We start from the raw sequence: 20,650 nt of genomic DNA, 5'->3' as shown, positions 1-20,650 counted from the left end.
CTCTATAGATGGTCCCCCTCTTTCCCTCTTTATAGATGGTCCCCCTCTTTTCCCCTTTATAGATGGCCCCCCTCTTTCCCTCTTTATAGATGGTCCCCCTCTTCCCCCCCTTATAGATGGTCCCCCTCTTTCCCTCTTTATAGATGGTCCCCCTCTTTCCCCCTTTATAGATGGTCCCCCTCTTTCCACCTCTATAGATGGTCCCCCTCTTTCCCCCTCTATAGATTGTCCCCCTCTTTCCCTCTTTAGAGATGGTCCCCCTCTTTTCCCCTCTATAGATGGTCCCCCTCTTTTCCCCCTTATAGATGGTCCCCCTCTTTTTTCCCCTTTATAGATGGTCCCCCTCTTTCCCCCTCTATAGATGGTCCCCCTCTTTCCCCCTCTATAGATTGTCCCCCTCTTTCCCTCTTTATAGATGGTCCCCCTCTTTTTCCCTTTATAGATGGTCCCCCTCTCCCCCCCCCTTATAGATGGTCCCCCTCTGCCCCCCCTTATAGATGGTCCCCCTCTTTTCCCCTTTATAGATGGTCCCCCTCTTTTCCCCCCTTATAGATGGTCCCCCTCTTTTTCCCTTTATAGATGGTCCCCCTCTTTCCCCCCTTATAGATGGTCCCCCTCTGCTCCCCCCTTATAGATGGTCCCCCTCTTTTCCCCTTTATAGATGGTCCCCCTCTTTTCCCCCGTCATAGATGGTCCCCCTCTTTCCCCCCTTATAGATGGTCCCCCTCTTTTTTCCCCTTTATAGATGGTCCCCCTCTTTTCCCCTCTATAGATGGTCCCCCTCTTTTCCCCCCTTATAGATGGTCCCCCTCTTTTTTCCCCTTTATAGATGGTCCTCCTCTTTTTTCCCCTCTATAGATGGTCCCCCTCTTTCCCCCCCTTATAGATGGTCCCCCTCTTTTCCCCCCTTATAGATGGTCCCCCTCTTTTTTCCCCTTTATAGCTCACTGTGCCGCCTGGGTCCTGACTTCCGGTACAGAGCGTCTCTAACGTGCGCTCTTAATACCGGAAGTCAGGGCTTAGGTGGCACAGGGAGCTGTGTGATGCGCGCGCTGCCAGGGAGAGGACGAGACACCCCCGGCAGCTGCACATCAGCCGGGGACTCCTGTAACCACAAGCGAAATAATGCTTGCGGTCACAAGAGTGCAGTGGGGGGCCGGGCCGCAGCGGCGTGGGCGGATTATAATGTGGGCGGCGCGGCATGGGCCCCCCCGGAGCCTCGGGCCCCGGGCGGCCGCCCAAACCGCCCACATTATAATCCGCCACTGACTATGAAGTATTTACCTTGACCAGTCCTACAACTATAACTATATTAGTTGAGATGAGAATACTCCTTTATCAGGTGATGTAAAAAAACTGCCTTTGCATATGCTTTCTTCCTAGAATTCCCAGTGAAGCATGAATGGTCTGTAAGTCTCCATACGTTTTAAGACATGCTAGTAAGTATAAGGCTATGTTCAAACAACGTAAGTTCCGCTGTAATCACTGCGTTACTTACGTTGTGCTGCAGGCTGAGGAAATCCGGAGTGTATACACATAGTATACACACCGGCTGGGATCCCTTGGGGCGCTGCAAGAAACTGACTGGTCAGTTTTCTATGGCTGCTATTCAATGAATAACCGTCAGTGCACACTATGGAGTGAGCGGCTGCGGCCGCATGCTCCATGGTGTGCAGTGGGGAGTCCTGATGCGGGCGCGCACAGATGCGCCCGCATCAGAACTCAGCTGCGTGAAAGATCATCTGGCCAGTACTGCAGTACCGGTCTGAACATGGCCTAATACTGTATAATGTAAGTATAATACATTGTGCCCCTGAATACAATGTTTCATCTCTACATACAATACTGTTCCCCAGAATACAATATTGCCACATTCTGTGCCCTCAACAAATATACCGCTGTCCCTTCTCCGATAATGATGCCACAGTCCTAATAAAATGACCCTTTCCTTAATAAACTGAACCAATGTGCCCCCAAATAAACTGAACCACTGTTCCTATATACCGTGGCAATGTCCCAATATACTACACCCCTATCCTTATACAGTATACCACTGTCCCCATAAACTGTCCCACTATGCTTCCCATAAATCTGTGCCACTCCTAAAATGTACTGCCTTAAAATATAAGCCGCTGTATACCTAAACAGTGATAGTTTCCAAATATAGTGTCCTTTTGGCCCCCAAATAAGGTTCTGCTTCTGCACAACCTCTTTAAAAAGGAGTCCAATGGTATTTATACAGAGTATGTGCAATCACACACTACAGGAAATATACATTGATCAAAAATATCCAAAATAATTTACCAAGCATTGACCTGCTGAAAAATAAGCAATGTAATTCAAATGTGCTGTACACACCTAAAAAAAAAACAGTTTATATAAACTACACATCTGTTTTTTATAATAACATCTGTTTGCATTTTTTAGACCTTTCCACGGCATAACTATGAGACAGGGCAGGTTGCTCTTGTACTTGGTGGCAGGTGACTCTCTCTGCCAAGCCGCTCTGCCTTGGCCACGGTATTAAGATAGGCCAGAGTAGGAACTTAAAAGTGTTGCTGCCATTGAAAGGAACAAAAAAACAACAAAAAAATTACAGTTACAGTTTGTAAGTCTCAATGCTGAGGGAGAACACCAGAGTCACCATTTCCATTCTCAGAATATATTGCATTGAGTGATTCCCTTCATCCGTCAGATTTGGGTCTCAGCGCCCACACCTGGTTCTAGAACATGTCAAAAGTTCACTTTAAATGAAAGTGACGCTTATTTTATTTATTTTTTTAGCCTAGATATGTTTTGGGTTCTTCTTCATGAGGAATTCTCTGGAGTTCATGTTGGGTCGGAACAATATAATGAAACACTTAGGAAGAAACATACAGATGACCAAAGCCCAGCTGGAGGCCAAGATGGCGAAGATCTCCATAGCCACTGTGTACCTGCCCTGAGCACTGAGGGAGGCCGGGATATAAGATATCCAGACACTGAGGAAGGCCAACATGCTGAATGTAATATATTGGGCTTCATTAAAGCTGTCAGGAAGTCTTCGAGCCAGGAAGGCAACAATGAAACTTATGGTGGCCAGAAGGAAGAGATAACCCAACATAATCCAGAAGGCGATAGGTGACCCCTCATTACACTCAACAATTATTACACTAGGTTTTACTTGAGCATTGTTTTGAGGAAATGGAGGTGAGATGGACAACCAAGTGATGCATAAGACGAACTGCAAAAAAGTACATAGGAATATAATAGCGTAGGACACGCTGGGACTTGTCCATCTTCTTAGATTGCTGCCAGGCTTTGTTGCCATAAAAGCAAAAACCACCATCATAGTTTTAGCCAATACACAAGAGATACAGAGAGTAAAAGCCAACCCAAATCCAGCTTGACGGAGAAGACATGTCTCAGATTTTGGAAATCCTATAAAAAGTAAAGCACAAAGGAAACAAAGGGATAGGGACACCAGTAGAAGGCAGCTGAGGTGATAGTTATTGGCTTTCACTATAGGGGTCACTTTAAACTTCACATAAAGCTGCAGTATAAGAACGGGAATGAGGACGGACACAGAACTTGCAGAGGTCAAGGTTGCACCTAGGGTTTCTTCATATGATAGATATTCTATCGCCTTCTGAAGACACAAATCTTTTTGGGGATTTGGCCATTGATTCCAGGGACATTGGATGCAGTCAAGGGAGTCTGCAACAGAACAAAATTCAGTTAGAAAAGCATTAAAAGCTAACTATTAGCAGGCTAGATGTATCTCACCTGCTAATGTTTCCCTATAGAGCACAGAGTGCTGAAGATGAAGGTAAGTTTCTTATCTTCATTCTTGGTGCCATTTTTGTACTATTAGGAGTTTAACCCATATGCTAATTAGGCGTTTGGTGCTCTAAGCATGGGACTACCGCCCTTAGTGCTCTGATCTGCTCCCAGCCGGCCCAACACAAGTGGCTTGGCAGGGGCTGAGTATTCCAGCCCCCCATTGCACCTAAAGATTAACTCCTTAAAGACCAGACCAATTTCCATTTTTGCGTTTCCGCTTTTTCCTCCTTGTGCTTAAAAGGCCATAGCACTTGCATTTTTTTTCACCTAGAAACCCACATGAGCCCTCATTTTTGCGCTACTAATTGTACTTTGCAATGACAGGCTGAATTTTTGCATAAAGTACACTGCAAAAGCAAAAAAAAATAAAAATAAAATAAATGTGTGGTGAAATTGAAAAACAAAAAAAAAACACATTTTTTTTTTTGTTGCTTTTACACCTTTTGCCCTGGGGTAAAACTGTCTTGTTAGATATGTTCCTCAAGTCGGTATGATTATAACGATATGCAACTTGTATAACTTTTATTTTATTTGATGGCTTTTAAAAAATTAAAACCTTTTAAAATAAATATATGTTCCTTAAAATCGCTCTATTACCATGCTTATAGCGCTTTTATCCTTTGGTCTATAGGGCTGTGTGTCATTTTTTTGCACCATGATTTGTACTTTCTATCGGTACCTTCTTTGCGCATATACGACTTTTTGATCACTTTTTATTCCAATTTTTCTGGATTTGATGCGACCAAAAATGCACAAGTTTGCACTTTGAAATTTTTTTGCGCTTACACCGTTTACCGTGTGACATCAGGAATGTGATAAATTAATAGTTTGCGCAATTACGCACTCGATACCAAACATGTTTATTTATTTATATTTATAACATGGGAAAAGGGGAGTGATTCAAAATTTTTTTTTTTTTTTTTTTTGGCTCTTTCCTCATCTAGATGCAAGATGCTGTCCTAAGATATAGACTTAGACCATGGTCCATCCATGGTCTCATTACCGCACAAAGACCTTCTGAAAACCTAGAATCCATTAGGATATGATTTCAAGGGACCAAGGTGGTAAAGAATAATTTGAAGTTCATCACCCTAACTGGAGAAGAGGGGGAGAAAAGTTAACATCTTTAATATAACATTGTGATGACTTTCTCATACCTGTCTGGTTGGAGATCTCCCCTTGAGGGCAAGGAACACATTGGAAACAGCAGGCAGGTTGGCCACTTATTGGAGCTTTCCTAAAGCCTGGAAGACAACTCTCACTGCAAACGGAGACAGGAGGCTGCAAAATAAATATACAATCTGTATATATATACTGTATACTCTTGCCAAAGTTGTACCCATAGTAGTGCTCATTCTTATATGTACTACACAATCCCAAGAGTGCGGCATTTGATTACCAGTGGTTGCAGAGGTTGGTTGCAGCGCTAAGGCTCCCTTGGGCCAGGTTCACACATTGTAAGACACCGGCTGTTCTGTGACTCGGCCGTGTCTGTGAAGTTCTTCAATGATTATTAGCTTTCCAATTTTTTTTTGTTTTTTTTAGGAATAATCTTATACTGGACAAATTGGGATCCATGTAGAGCTTACAGTTGTGACAGGCCTTTAAGCAAGGGAGACCCACAAGCTACTCTCACCACACCAAGGCAGACCGCTGTCTGTTGCCTATCCCAGTATTCTCTCTATGTGAACATTAAGGCAGAAGAAGAGTCCTAACAGGCAGGTCAGGCTGAAAGGAGCAGGATATGGTGAACCTTAAAGGATAAAGATGCTGTGCAGACAGCAGCTGGTGGACACGGGCAGTGGCAGCTCACAAATAGTCTAGATTACATCAGCATAAAGCAGCTTTTTAATTCTGGATAACCCCTTTAGGATACCTAGCATTGTAGCTCAAAGATTCGGGACCCCTGCTGGAAGGCATTTTCCCCGAGTTCCTAATGACGTGATGACTCGGGGGAACATGTCTGATCCGGCTGATGGATGCCCCACCAGCCAATCAGTGACTGCGGCAGTGTCCTGCCTCAGTCACTGGCTGGCTGAGCAGGGAATCTATCAATCAGATCATGATGCAGAAAAGGGGAGAGCTGGAGAGTGCCCCTGGAGAGCGACACAGCACAGCGCGGGCACGGGGAGTGGTAAATATGCACTTCTTGTTATGCTCCCTCCATCCCCCGGCCTGAACTGAAAATTTGTTGCCTTGCCAGACTTCTTCTTTTAATTTCTCTATTGACATACTTTGTATGCTCTTCTGTGCCAAGGGTCCATATCTATTTCGAAGGAGGGGGGGACACAAAAATTTAATAATCTGTATACATTATTTCTGATGCACTTACTGTCTTACTTCCAGTGCTCCATAGAATGGCATTTGTGTCTATAGTAAAAACATGATGAGAAGAAGCTGTGGTATCATAGCTGCCAATCCTTATATGTTGCATAATGCCCTCTGAGCTTAGCTGCCAGTTCACAATGTCATAGACTGCTGGAGGGTCTCCATTCTCATCAAAGTAGAAGTCTCTCCCGTTACCCAATGTGACTCTTGCTTTTTTCATGTAGTACAGGAGCTGAAAAATGGTGGACACAAGCTGTGTCACTTTTGGGGGACATCAGAATTCAGAAGGAAGCCATTTGAATTTTGGACAAACCTAATTTTAAAGGTCCCCATACACCTTATACTGTACCAGCGGCCAAAACAGACACGAGGATCAGGTTCGGCCGCCGTAAATCTAAGGTGTACGCTGACCATTAAAATTAGGTTTAAGATCATTACAATACAAAAAAGATGTATTAAAAAAAGTTTCTGGTTAATCAAAGGTGTAGGACCTTTATGACACACTGATGAAGGTCCTACACCTTGGACTGAAACAAACCTGTACATAATTTGTGAATTGCATAATTAATCACATTGATCATGATGAGCATAATTCTAAGCTGTTTGAAGTTCAGTTTCCATTGTACTAACAATGCAACATAGTGACATGGGTTTGGTACATCGGATATCTTAGAAAGTTAGACAATTCCAGCATATTTTAGGGAGTATTGATTGATTGTTTTCATCTGAAATTCTTACGTCCATTGGAATACAATGAACCCTGAACTGAACCAAGCCAACTGTCCCTGCCTACTTGGAGGATCTGCCCTAGGTGGCAGCAAATGGTCAACCATCCCTACTCTAAGTTAGGAAAAAAGTCAATGTTGTCAATCTAAAACAAAATCAGTAAGGGATAAAGCCAAATCAGATATACAAGGACAAAAACACACCAAAAATTAACAACAGACAAAATCAGTAGCAATAGCAATACCAGAGTCAGGCCAAGGTTGACACAAGAGATCAGTACCAAGTCACAGTACAAAGGCAGAAGTCAGGAAGAACAAGCCAAGTTAAGATGCAACAACAGTTCAAGGGAACAGCACAGGCCAAAGTCAAAAATAGAAAGGGTAGATGCAGAGTGCTCGTCTCACCAGACAGGACCCCTCCGTCCAGATGCAACTCCTCAAAAATCAACAGGAGACAGCACTTCAAAGTGAAAAACCATGATGCTTTTATTCACATCCTACTTGCGCAACGTTTCAGCTGGTTCTCCACTTGAGAAAGGCTGAGAACCAGCCGAAACGTTGCGGAAGTAGGATGTGAATAAAAGCATCACGTTTTTTCACTTTGAAGTGCTGTCTCCTGTTGATTTTTGACAAGCCAAGTCAAGAGTCACCAGAAGATGAGAGATCCAGAAGAACATAAGAGAAGGCAGCAAGTACACAATCATTGATGCCTGCAGTGAGGGCATGGCCAGTGATTGGCCCAGTGCTCCTTCTCTCTTGATAGGCCAGTCAGAACCCACACACTAGTGACTACTAAAGACAAATGCCCCTCTCTCAATATTGGCTGTAATGTGAGCAGGACAAGAAGCCATAGTTATCACCCCATGCTCCCGATACCACTGAGGAGGGCAAAAGTCCATCCTGGGAGCACATTCAGGTAAGCTTGAACACAGGCATGTTCTTTGCCCAATCACAACTCCAGAAAATGAATATGTATGTATACACTATTTATAGTTTTATTAAAAATACATATTGATACTACCTGCCAAGGTTTGAAAGTTCTAATATTGGCACATACTTCATGGGAAAAATTGTGTTCTCCTCCATTCTTGCAACTTTTTAAATTTTCTAAAGCTTTAGCCAAGACATGTACTGCAGTATAGACATTGTAGGTTGTCCTTAAACTGGAGACATCATTGAAGCTGTTTGTGATACTTTGTAGGTCCTCAGAACCTGTGCACTCTCTTCCAGAAGTGTTCATAGACATGGTGGAATTACTATCTATAAATATACAGTGGAATGTTTGCTCCCATAACAACTTTTCCCATTCCATTCCTAGTGACATGGAAGGATGGATCTTATTAAGGAATTCGCGAAAATTTGAGATGGTCCCACTGTAGAAAGCTAATCCTATCGTTCCAGATAGTGACTCTGAAAGCCTTCCTATGGAGAAGAGACTAGAGGTGGACCAAGCTTCACTGGCTACAAATATTTTCTTTGTGATATTTTGTCTCAACATTTCATTCAAGATGGGAACCAGGTTTATGGCGGATGAGAAGACAACCACAATTCTGGCTGTTGAGGTCTTTAATATTTTAACAATATGTGGAGCATTGCGGTCTGGCTGGCTTGATATAATGTTCTCGGAGAAAGCCACACAAGCTCCAGCCTTCAATATCTCTTGTTTCACCAGCTGAATTCCTTGTTGGCCATAGTCATTGTCAACAGCGAGTAATCCTACCCATGTCCAGCCAAAATGTAACACTAACTGGGCAAGTCCTTGAGACTGGAAAACATCATTAGATACAGTTCTAAAAAATGATGGGAACTTTGTCCGATCACTTAGTAGAGGGCTGGTGGAGAAGTGGCTAATCTGTTGGGAAAAGACAAAATGTCATGACAGCAAAGTGATGCCCTTGCTATAGTTTGCATTGTTGGCCATAAACATCTACAGAACCCATAATAGGTCTTTACCTGAGGGTATTTATACAGTCCCAAGATATGTGCTACAAGGATGGAGTGTGTTGAAATTGAGGGACCAATAACGCCACTAAGAGGAACATTTTGAAGGCATCGGTAGTTGGCTAGGACTTTGCTGAAGCCAGTAAGTATTTGTAATGTTCCTTGAAGGTCCTGACGAAGAACGTCACATGAATCATAGGCTTGGAAGCCTAAAGTGACATTTGGAAGAATATTGGGATTTGCATTGATTTCTTCAACTGCAAATATCATGGACTGAAGTTGCTGGTAATTTTCAAGATGGAACCTTTCAGAAAGAATGGAGAAAAAGATGATGGCCTAGTCTTATTTTTAACTCTGTAAAAATCAAATAAAAGTTAGGAACTCACAGCAAACAATTAAAATAGGTCTCTTATCATGGTTTTAGGTTTTACTATCTATTGATTCATTTTACCAAGTCTTTACCCTCTAAGATAAAAACTGGCTCCCAGAGTCTTTCACCCAAACCTTAATGGGTTAGATTCTATTGCTCTGTGCCATTGTCAGGGTGCTAGTGCAAGTTCCTCTTGCTTGCTAACATTTCAGCTTCCCTGAAGTGAAGCGTATTTTACAAGATCAGATAAGACTAGTGAAGACTAGACCCTTCTCTCCTAGGTCTACCCTTGGTATTTAGCCTATAATGGAAGTAATGATTGACTCTTCAATGGACAGTTAAGTTGTATAGCACTAGGAGAGTCTGCACAGAGTCAAAGGGGCATGCCTATAAATGAAAAAAAAAAACCTTCAAAAAACAACCATAATCTCATCATCATCCTCACTATGTATTTCCACTTACGTTGAACAAATGGTCTTAAGTGGTCTTTCAGTGAAGGAAAGTGTTTGATACACACTGTCTAAATGAAGAGGCAAAACAACTCCCAACATGATATCTCCAGGCTGAGTTATACCCTCAAGCTCTGGAACATGAAGGTGGCAGGCCAGATCCGAGGACTGTACCACAAAGGTGAAACCAGGCAGAAGTAGAATCCAGATGACTGTATATAGGGTTATCATTATATGCATGCTGACCAGAATGACTCCACTGTGAATGCAATAGAGAAAGCACTGTGAATATGATTACATATAGGTATTATAGAGTGCTCTCTGTTCAAACAACATTAGGAGAATGGTTCGTGGCCAAACACTACAACAAAAATAGCATCTGACTAAGAACAGTCTTACAGTGACAAAAGAACTCCCTCACATGAGTAGTACCTGCTTTAAAACCATGTACAAGTGTGACAAAGATGACGATAAGCTTGGCATAGTTGACCAAAACAGATATGGGAAATACACGGCTTTCACTGGGATAAGCAGGGTTAACTGGGTAGTACAGACCATGTGGTGCTCAGTGGTAAGACACAAGACTCAAATATTGCAAACCGGAGAAAATACAAAGACCACGGCCACTTCTTTATTATCAGTCCATTAACGAGAATGATACAGATGGAAAGGGAGGACAAACACAGGTGCAGTGTGGGTCAGCGACAATCCTTTCGTGAGACACGCTCACGTCTCGACCTGTTGAAGTGAGTGTGTCTCACGAAAGGATTGTCGCTGATCCACACTGCACCTGTGTTTGTCCTCCCTTCCCCTGTTTGTATCGTTCTCGGTAATGGACTACTAATAAAGAATTCACAGTACCGGTGAGTGGCCGTGGTCTTTGTATTTTCTCCGGTTTGGAACCATTTACAAGTGTAGCCCCTTGCCCAAAGACCATCACAAGAGTAGTCCCTACTTAAACACCATCACAACAAGGGTCCTTGCTCAAATACTATTACAAAAGTGATCCCTGCTCACACACTATAACAACAATGATTCTCACTAGAGATGAGGGAACCTGGAGCATGCTGGAGTCCATCCGAACCCGAACTTTCGGCATTTGATTAGCGGTGGCTGCTGAAGTTGGATAAAGCCCTAAGGCTATGTGGAAAACATGGATATAGTCATTGGCTGTATCCATGTTTTCCAGACAACCTTAGAGCTTTATCCAAGTTCAGCAGCCACCGCTAATCAAATGCCGAACGATCGGGTTCGGATGGACTTGAACCCGAACCCGGCTCACTCATCTCGAATCCTCACTTAAACATCATCAGAAAAGTAGCCCCTGCTCAGACAGCATCACAAGAATGGTCTCAGTCCAAACACCATCACAATAGCAATCCTTCTTCCAACACAAATGTGGTACCTTCTCATACACTATCCAAAAAGATCTTCCCCTGAAATAATCTGTGCTAGTAAAAACCCTGTCCCTTCTACTTTGTATGTCTCATTTGTCCCCATAGTCCCGTCTACCTTACCTTTACTAGTGTCAGAAAAATGTAATTGAAAAAATATAATTTCCCAGTAGTCAGACAGTTGTGTAAGGAACATGAGTAATGTCCATAAAAGCCGAGCCCCACACTCTGCTTATTATATTACAGCTGCTCTGTCCTTTGCATTCTCGAACTATAAAGGGTACCCATGGCCGTTCCTAGAAAACACGGATATGTTATAGTGATAGATATTCTCTATGGAGCTGAACCATGTCACCCCGAGGGACTGGATGCTGTTCCAGGACAATTAAAGGAACAATCATGTTATACAGATGTGCACTATAGATTACGTAATGAAAAAAAAGTCTATGGAGAGACATGAAGAAGACAGATGAAAGCATTAAAGCTTTGGCTGTCCAGGTATGATGGAAATTGTAGTTTTGCAACAGTTGGAGGTTGGACACCCATGCTAGTACTCTTTGTCCCACTTGATAACAGACCTCAGGACCATGACTAATGGTATACACACACCCCTACACAGGGTTTCTCAAGCTCTTATAACATCCCATTCTGTTTTAGTAAATATATGTGGATCAGCCATTAACCACGAGGTCAAAATATTCTTCTCCTAGAATTCTCTGTGCTGCCTGGGGGAAATGCCCCTTCTACTATGAAATTCTAACCAAAGTCCTCTTCTTGGGGGCCCTATGTCCCCATGACAGCTCTCCAGGCCCAGTTGTGAGGTATAGTGTCCATACATGGGACTTGTTTCTCATGCACACCCCATAGATGATTGGTCAGATTGAAATCGGTAGAATTTGGAGACTGTGTCACCACTTAGATCTTGTTGTCAGGTTCCTAACTCCTGGTAAATTTTTCCAGTGTGGCCCCAAGGGCATTATCCTGCTGAAAGAGGCCACTGCCATTAGGAGATCCCACTGCCATGAAGAGGTGGAGCCATGAGGAGGAGATTTATCAAACATGGTGTAAAGTGAAACTGGCTCAGCTGCCCCTAGCAACCAATCAGATTCCACCTTTCATTCCTCACAGACTCTTTGGAAAATGAAAGGTGGAATCTGATTGGTTGCTAGGGGCAGCTGAGTGAGTTTCACTTTACACTATGGTAAAGTGAAAGACGAACGATAATGATCTGCTGCCGTCGCTCCAAGGAATAGGAACGGCGGAAGCAAACTGTCATTAACCTCTATGGGCTGCCCAGACGATTAAGCGATCACCCAGGCAGCCCCCTGCACCTCCCTGCAGCCCTCCTGTACTCACCCACTCCTTGACGACATGCATGTAATAGCGCTGGCATTGAGCGGGGAAAGAGGAGCAAACTAGTGCAGCTGACGTAGGCAGCTAAGGATATCCCGGAGCCCGTCAGAGGTCACGGAGCTGCCATCCCTCACTGCAGAGGTGCGGGGTGAGGTGAGTTAACATTGCTTGTTATGTTCCTACCGTGTCCTGCTGTTTCTGGAAAAAAAAATGTTGTCGCCAGAGTTCTCCTTTAAGTAATTTTTATTTATTTTCTCATTCACACAAAATAAATAAAGAGGTCAATGACATCACAGTAATACAGTCTGACCACAGGATCATCAGAAGTGAAATACAATGTAATATGGAGCTAAAACATTCCAAATCCTCCGTGTGAGATATAGTCACTAACCGATATCAAGAGAATGAGACCTGCTGAGTTTTATTACATACACAGTATTGATTGTCAAGAGAACCTAGGCTAAAGAGTGGGCCTACTGTGACTCTGACGCCTTTATACACTCACATTTGGACACATATCTAACTAACAGGTTATTTGATGGATTTAACCAACAGGCAGCTTTGTGCCATCAGCCTCTAGAAGTTGGGAATATCTCTATCTATGGGCTGCATGTGAATAGAATAACATCACTACTTCTCCATGAGTGTGTCCTGGAGGTAAAGATGCCCCAGTTCTCTAGTGGCTGAAGGTATGAAGCTGCCTGCGACCTAGAAGATAACCAAGAGACCTCCACTGACTGCAGGGAAGCCAGGAGAAGGTATGATATTTGTCTATTTTTTAAATCTTGGTGATGGTGCTCGGGGGAACCCAACCACTGGGAGTCTATCTACAGGGGAACGCTACCTACTGTGGCTATCCATAAGAGAATACGACCTACTTAGGGTCTATTTAAAGAGACTAAGTGGGGGCCTATCTATAGAGGAAACTGCTAGAAGCCTATAAACTGGGGAAACTATGTACAGGAAATGCTGCCTACTGGATCACCATACACTGGGGAAATACATACTGGGGGACCTGTATACTGGGGAAACCTACTGGAATGACCAACCTACCTACTGATCCATTTGAGGTCGAAATTGCTCTAACACTACATACCTCTTTTCTTTAACCTTCTTACCTGCCTACAACTTTTTTTTTACTTTACCTTTTTTATTTTTTATTTTTTTCCATAGAAAATTACCATTCTTAACAAGCAATACATAATGGAATATGTAATACAAAATTTATCCCCCAAACTGTTACAAACCCCCAACCCTACCACCCACCCAGCCCCGAGAGAGAGGAGGGAAAAAAAGCAAAACATGTTACGATAAAATTACTACACTACTTAATACCCTATATATGATGTATAATGCTCCTAGGCGTCTCCTCCAGTCTAGTGGGCCGAGGGCCCCAAATTGCATTATATGTCTTTAGACCGTTTTTCTTATGATGACAATAGATCCTCTCATAGTTTTTAACCTTCAAAACCGCTTCCACCCAGTGTTCCTTGGATGGAGGAGCTACGGCAATTTAATTCCGCAAAATCAGCAACCTAGCTACAAACAGAAGCTTAGATAAAAACTGAGACCCCGTCCTAATCTGTACTGTACAGCCCAGAATAACATACAAAGCATTATATGGAAAAGTCATCCCAACTTGAGTCCTAATAAACCCCACTATAATATCCCAAAAGGGGCGTATTTTAGTACAGTTCCAAAGCATATGTATGTAATTAGCTCCTAGTTGTCCACACCTTGGGCACGAGTCATCTAATGCTCTACCCATTTTCCGTATACTAGTGCAACCTATTGATAATTTTAAGTTGTACCAACTGATGATTTCTATTAATTGATGCCCTCCCTACACTAGCCAATACATTCTCCCAATCCTCCTCAGATATTGGCCTAAGCTTCCTTTCCCAGAATTGCTTCTTAACGCTGAAGATTCTATGCTCTAAAGCATCCTTCAAATCCTTATATATAATTCTCATCTCACCTCTCTTAAAGTGACTCTGTACCCACAATATGACCCCCCCCCCCCCAAACCACTTGTACCATCGGATAGCTGCTTTTAATCCAAGATCTGTCCTGCGGTCCGTTCGACAGATGCCCTAACTTTGCACCACCCTCTCTGTCTCTCCTCCCCACGATCTTCATCATTAGAAATGCCACTGGAACATTTACTTCTGTTTGAACATTGCACAGGTGTCTTAACGATCCAGCCCATGTGCTGTGGTAACACAGTGGGTGAACAGGAGGCAATCTGCCTGGAGCATTCCTAATGATGAGGAGGGCGGGGAGGAGGGACGGAGGGGTGGTGCAAAATTAGGGCACAGATACGCCCGTAGGGCACGGAGCTGCAATTTTAAAAGTAATTTTTTATGACAATAACTGCATCACCTGCCAAACGGACCGCAGGACAGATCTTGGATTAAAAGCAGCTATCCGAAGGTACAAGTGGTTTGGGGAATCAGATTGTGGGTACAGAGTTGCTTTAAACCCTGTCATGTTTTTTTTAAAGTGCAAAAAAGATTGCATTCGGTAACTTGGAGTCTCTCCCTGTCCCCCGAGTGGACAAAGCGTAAACCAAATGGTTTATCGGAGAAGATGTCACCTGTGAGTCACTATTATTGTACTGTAGTCCTAAAGACTTTGTAGAGCTCCTGATGTGTTCCAGGTGATTTGAGAAGGTTTGACCATGCAGCAAGCAATAGTACAGCTGGACTCCAGGTAGTGATTCCTGCACCATATGATGTTTCGAGGCTGCCGTGAGCACTGGTTATTTCTTAGTGTCCTTTTTGCTCTGCTCCAGGCCCCAGGAACACCCTAGCTGGGGTAGTGCTATTAGCTTGCAGCCCAGAGTGTGTAACATCACATCACTGCTCACAAATGGGAAGTATAGACTTGATAAATTATTTGCTAGGCTGTAGAAAGGGATTATTTTATTTATTTATTTTTTTTGCTTGCACCAACCTCTGTGAACCAGAACACAAAACTATTGACAAATTCCTTTCCTTTGTAAATTTGGCTCTTCCTTAGGTCAACTGTTTGGCTTTCCATTTGCAACATGTATTACTAAAATTGTCAAGAGAAATACAAAGTCTGTGGTAGCATCCTCTGGCCTCTAAATCTGTAAGTGGTGCAGTGGTTGGTTGATTCTTCCAGGGAAGCCTTCTCTGTCTGCATATTTCCCCTTGTAGCGGCCACTACAGGGGAAATGGAGCATTACGTGGTTGCAATTCAGTAATACATGGATGTTGAGCTCCAGTACTGGAGTTAGTCCTACAGCTCTAACAGTACACATGAAGAGTGCTTATGTTCACGAGGAAATCCCTTTAAGAATTTATAGCTTATCTATCATGTAATTTTTGTAAGTTATTTTATCTGTCTCTGTCTCTCCTCATGAGAAATTCTCTAGAGTTCATATCAGGTCTGAACAATATAATAAAGCACTTTGGAAAGAACATACAGATGACTAGAGCCCAACTGGAGGCCAAGATGGCAAAGATCTCCATAGCCACTGTGTACCTGCCCTGAGCACTGAGGGAGGCCGGGATATAAGATATCCAGACACTGAGGAAGGCCAGCATGCTGAATGTAATATACTGGGCTTCATTAAAGCTGTCGGGAAGTCTTCGAGCAAGGAAGGCAACAATGAAACTTATGATGGCCAGAAGAAAGAGATAACCCAACATGGTCCAAAAAGCAATTGGTGACCCCTCATTACATTCAACAATGATGAGTGTTGGTAAGCTTTCTATGTTATATTGTTGGAATGGAGGAGCTAGGGACAACCATGAGATACATAAGATAAATTGTAACAAGCAACAGGTAAATGTAATTGAATAGGAAACCCAAGGGTTAGTCCAGTTCCTCATAATACTGCCAGGTTTTGTGGCCATAAAGGCAAACACTACCATAATGGTTTTAGCCAAAATGGAAGAAATACAGAGGGCGAAGACCAGTCCAAAAGCAGCTTGACGTAGCAGACACTTCTCTTTCTGGGGGTAACCAATAAAAACCAAAGAGCTCAGAAAGCAACATGATAGGGAGAATAGAAGAATACAACTTAGGATGTAGTTGTTGGCTTTAACTATGGGAGTTGTTTTATATTGAATGAAAAGCCTCAGTATTAGGCTCGGAATGAGGGAGGAAATGACCGAGGCACCTGATAAAGTTGCACCCAATGGGTCATCATAGGCAAGGAAGTCTATGTGCTTTTTGAGACATCTGTTCTTCTCCGGATTTGGCCATTCGTTCCATGGACATTTGTGACAATCATTAGAATCTAGAAATAAGAGAATAATTAATTTACTAAAGTCGAAGTCATCACATTTATAGAATGCCAGAAGTCTTAATTTAACAATTTAATTCACTGGAAAAATAACAAGATATTAGCGGAGACCTATCACATTGAATGTTATTTACAGTGAAACAGTTGATTACAAGCCTAATTAGTTCGGGGAACGTGCTTGTAATTGCTCATATATCAAAGAAACTTTTCCTATAAGAAGTTGTTCTGTAGCTATAAAGAACATTGTATTAGTAAAGAAGGGGTTCTTCAGTTCACTCTTCCTCCATATACCACTCCCCTGGTGGCCGAAAATCTGCTGGTGCTGGTACCTGCTGGTAGTAGTGCTGGCTGCCTGGAGCAACTATCAGTGAAGGGGTTAATTCAGAGGTCAAAGGTAAGCATCGGTCATACACCATCCAGCACCACATGTGTGTCAGTGGTGGGAGATGTCTGGATGAGGCCCAGGGGGGTTGATGCACTCACTGTTTGGGTTACATCTGTACACAAAGGATCTAGTCTTCCAGCACACTGGAGTAGGAGAGTGCCACAGCCTCACTCACACTTAGTCCTCCGGCAGCAGGGAGAGGAGATAAGGCGGAGCTGCTCGCTTCCACAGGAGGATATTCCCAGTTCTACAGGTTCTACCCAGTACAGAGGACACATGGGGCTTACATTTCTAAATCTTGCTTGTTTAGAAAGTTCCTTTTTTTTTTTTTTTTTTTTTTTAATTCTTAGCTTGTCTTGCAAAATTCTCTCAGACCAACTACTTGTTATCCAAGTTTTCACTGTTTATGTATAATCAATGGTTTCGCTTGTATAGGGAAGGTGTAAATCATTAAGTGAGATCACCATAAACCTAGATGAATAAATTGCATGTTCTACAGAATATTTTTCACCAAAACAACATATCAAGCTGCTAAACTCCTGCAAATAAAATAGAGAGTGCACATTATTTTGTTAATTTCATAGTTTGCTTTGGAGCTTCTTGACAACAAGGAGCCCATACACTGTTCTTGCCCTCTTATGCCTGCGTTCCCCCCAGCAAAGACCCAAGACCCTAACCAAAATCATGACCAAAAACTATGACCACCAGCTAAAATACAGGCAGCAGCTAGAGTGTCCGGGAGTGACTCAATAAAGTCCTGGTAGGTGTTACAGGTATCTGGAGCCATGCTGTCTGCTTCCCACATCTGCTGGAGGGTCAACACCACCATCGAAGTCCTACAGACACAGATGATCCAGTGGGTTTAAGTCTGAGGAATTGAAGGTAGGGTAAAACTGAGAGGTCTTGGTCATGCGCTAGACATTTCTATCTACTGTGTATGTAACATTGTGTTTCTGTAAGATCCTATCTGCTCCAGGAAAGACGATCAGTATGGGTGTACGTGATCTGCAGGATGGATTGATATCCAGATAGGCTGAGATCGCCTCAACATGGATGTTTGACCCAGAGGATACCACCGTGACCATAACGCTGCCTACACCAGCTTGTGTTCTTCTAGCAATCTTGATATTCCCAGGTAAAATGAAGCCTTTTCTGCTGATGCATTGACAACCCGTCTTCTCCAGAGTCCGATATACATTAGAGATCACCGATCCCTTGTGTGACACATGTCTGGTAGTCCTCTAGGTCCTTTTCAGGGGTAAGCTGCTCCCCTGTAGCATGTCGGTCCACACACGCATATCTTCATAGCCAGTGTTCACCTCTTACAACAATGACACGTGGTGCTCCACATCGGTTATTCATGATAGCGCCTCTTGTCCACTTACCACACGCGAACAGTTCACAAACTGAACAATTCAAGAAATAAAGCTACCCTTTGCTAAAAAGTCAATAACCAAACCTTTTTACAACTATTAAAGGGGTAATCCAGCATTAAAAAAAAAAAAGACCACTTTCTTCCAAAGACAGCACCACTTGTCTCCAGTTTGGGTGTTGGTTTTGCATCTGAGTTCCATTGAAGTGAATGGAGCCTAATGTTTTTCTAATACCAGATAACCCCTTTAACCTAGGACTGCAATAAGGGATTTGTGTGCTAAACTTACTAAAGGCCCTATTACATGAATCGATTAGGGGCTGTATTTGGACAATGTTGGCTGATCGTTGTCTGTCGTTGTCTTTCAACATGTTGAAAGACTAATAACTAAAGCCCCTACTACACAGGGCGACAGCGAGTGGGTAAGTACAGGGGAGGCTGCGGGGATCGCTAGATCATCCGGGCAGACCATAGAGGAAAGTGGCGGTCTCCTGCCGCCGCTCGTGTTTGATGGAATGACCGCAGCAGATTGTTGCTATATTAGTTGTTTGTCTTTCAATATGTTGAAAGACAAAAAACTGCAACGATCAGCCGTCTTCGTTCATGTCAGCTTGTCAGCAATGTCTTTTATTACACGGAACAATTATTGTTCGTAACAGCTGATTTTGGGCGAATACGGTCGATAATTGTTTAGTGTAATAGGGCCTTAAGTTAGCAATGATCTGCGGCCGTCGCCAGTGCAATACCCCCTCACTAAACTGCTCGAAGTCGGCGCCTGTAATAACTGATCTCAAAGATCAGGGCTCGCTTGCTCCCGAAGATCACCTTGTGTAATAGGGACTTAGACCATCTATTCTATGTTTACACTGTGTAAGTATAAGACCGGTTTTAATTATCTCTCCCATTGTCTTCCTTTGTACCTGTATGATTGGAGATTTCCCCTTGTGGACATGGGACACATTGGAAGCAGCAGACAGGTTGCCCTCTAATGGAGGCCTTTCTGAATCCTGGAGGACAACTCTCAGTACACACTGATGTAGGTACCTGGGGAGAAGTTAGCAGGAGATATACAAGATGAGATCTCAAACACATGTAAACTATCTATCTATCTATCTATCTATCTATCTATCTATCTATATTTTATTTATTTATTTATTTATTTATCTATTACATGATCTGGGGGACAGCACAATGTCATAGCTTTGATAGTGAAGCTCCATGTAGTGATGATATCATTGGGCTTAACACCTATGATTGTGGGCAGAAACCACAGAGTGCAATAATAGCAATACAAACTCCATCAATAATGGAGCGTTAAAGAAGTTAATTAATAATACACATCGCTATTTATTTTCTTTGGGCCATACAGTAAGCAGGGATGTCTAATGCATAGTGGCTTACTGTACAGGACCTGGGACACCTATCAAACCAACAGGAGTCCTTGCTCTCTAGATGCTATAAGGAGGTACTAGGCAAGAGGCTATAAACTGTACAGTATGCTTCCTGTTTAGTGTTCATTTGCTGGTCTAAGAGGAAGGAAAGAGAGTAAGTAGCTAAGTAGCAATGCACAGCATGGAGACTTATCTCCTTTGGGCCAGAGACTGTAACCGATACAGTACATATACTTTTCTACATTGTTTCCATGGCATCCTATATCCCATATACAAAGCATAGCCTAATACATGTAAGCTTAGGTGGTGATGCATATGGTAATTTACGACTAGGTGTCAGAGTGCCCAACCCATTGAATGTGAAGTGAGCAGGGAGACCTATAAGGTATGCTACACTGCTCAGTAAGTACTGTAGTAGGGGCTCATTTACTACAAATTGCAAAAAAAAAAAAAAAAAAAAAACTATCTGATCTACCTGGTTATTTTCAGTTGCCCAAAGCAGCAGACTGGAGTTGATGGTAAAAAGCTGGCCAGTAGACGCTGTGGTGTCATAGCTGCCAACTTTGACAGGACCTATGATATTGCTTGAACTTAGCTGCCAATTGACAATGTCATAGACTGCAGGCGGGTCTCCATTTTCATCAAAGGAAACTTCTCTCTCATTACTTAATAAGACTCTGACCTTCTTCATATAGTGCAGGATCTATGGTAGAAAAGACCAAAAAATGAAAATTGCAAGTTTTAACTTTTATAACAGGGATCCTTAACCATATGATGATTTTCTTCCCTTTAAAATAGAGAATGTAATTGTGAATGGGTCTTCTGGTGGACCCCCAGCCTAGAA

General features: G+C 42.8%; 2 protein-coding genes across 2 annotated transcripts; both read right to left on the bottom strand.

The window, feature by feature from the left end:
• Window positions 1-2,460: 2,460 nt before the first annotated feature.
• LOC138784883 (extracellular calcium-sensing receptor-like) lies at window positions 2,461-10,118 on the bottom strand. The gene is made up of 7 exons (XM_069960582.1): window positions 10,068-10,118; window positions 9,649-9,803; window positions 8,829-9,120; window positions 7,933-8,727; window positions 6,155-6,382; window positions 4,980-5,103; window positions 2,461-3,696 (listed from the first exon to the last, which is right to left on the bottom strand). The coding sequence occupies exons 1-7, from the start codon at window positions 10,116-10,118 to the stop codon at window positions 2,786-2,788; spliced, it is 2,556 nt and encodes an 851-aa protein (XP_069816683.1). The 3' UTR covers window positions 2,461-2,785.
• Window positions 10,119-15,744: 5,626 nt separating this feature from the next.
• LOC138784874 (vomeronasal type-2 receptor 26-like) lies at window positions 15,745-20,421 on the bottom strand. Its single transcript, XM_069960572.1, has 4 exons — window positions 20,414-20,421; window positions 20,282-20,360; window positions 19,336-19,459; window positions 15,745-16,652 (listed from the first exon to the last, which is right to left on the bottom strand). The coding sequence occupies exons 1-4, from the start codon at window positions 20,419-20,421 to the stop codon at window positions 15,745-15,747; spliced, it is 1,119 nt and encodes a 372-aa protein (XP_069816673.1).
• Between the last annotated feature and the right edge of the window lie 229 nt (window positions 20,422-20,650).

Source organism: Dendropsophus ebraccatus, chromosome 1 (genome assembly GCF_027789765.1).
Source record: "Dendropsophus ebraccatus isolate aDenEbr1 chromosome 1, aDenEbr1.pat, whole genome shotgun sequence".
Classification (NCBI taxonomy): domain Eukaryota; kingdom Metazoa; phylum Chordata; class Amphibia; order Anura; family Hylidae; genus Dendropsophus; species Dendropsophus ebraccatus.
Note: the sequence above shows the minus strand (reverse complement) of the source record. Positions and strands in the feature narration are given on the sequence as shown.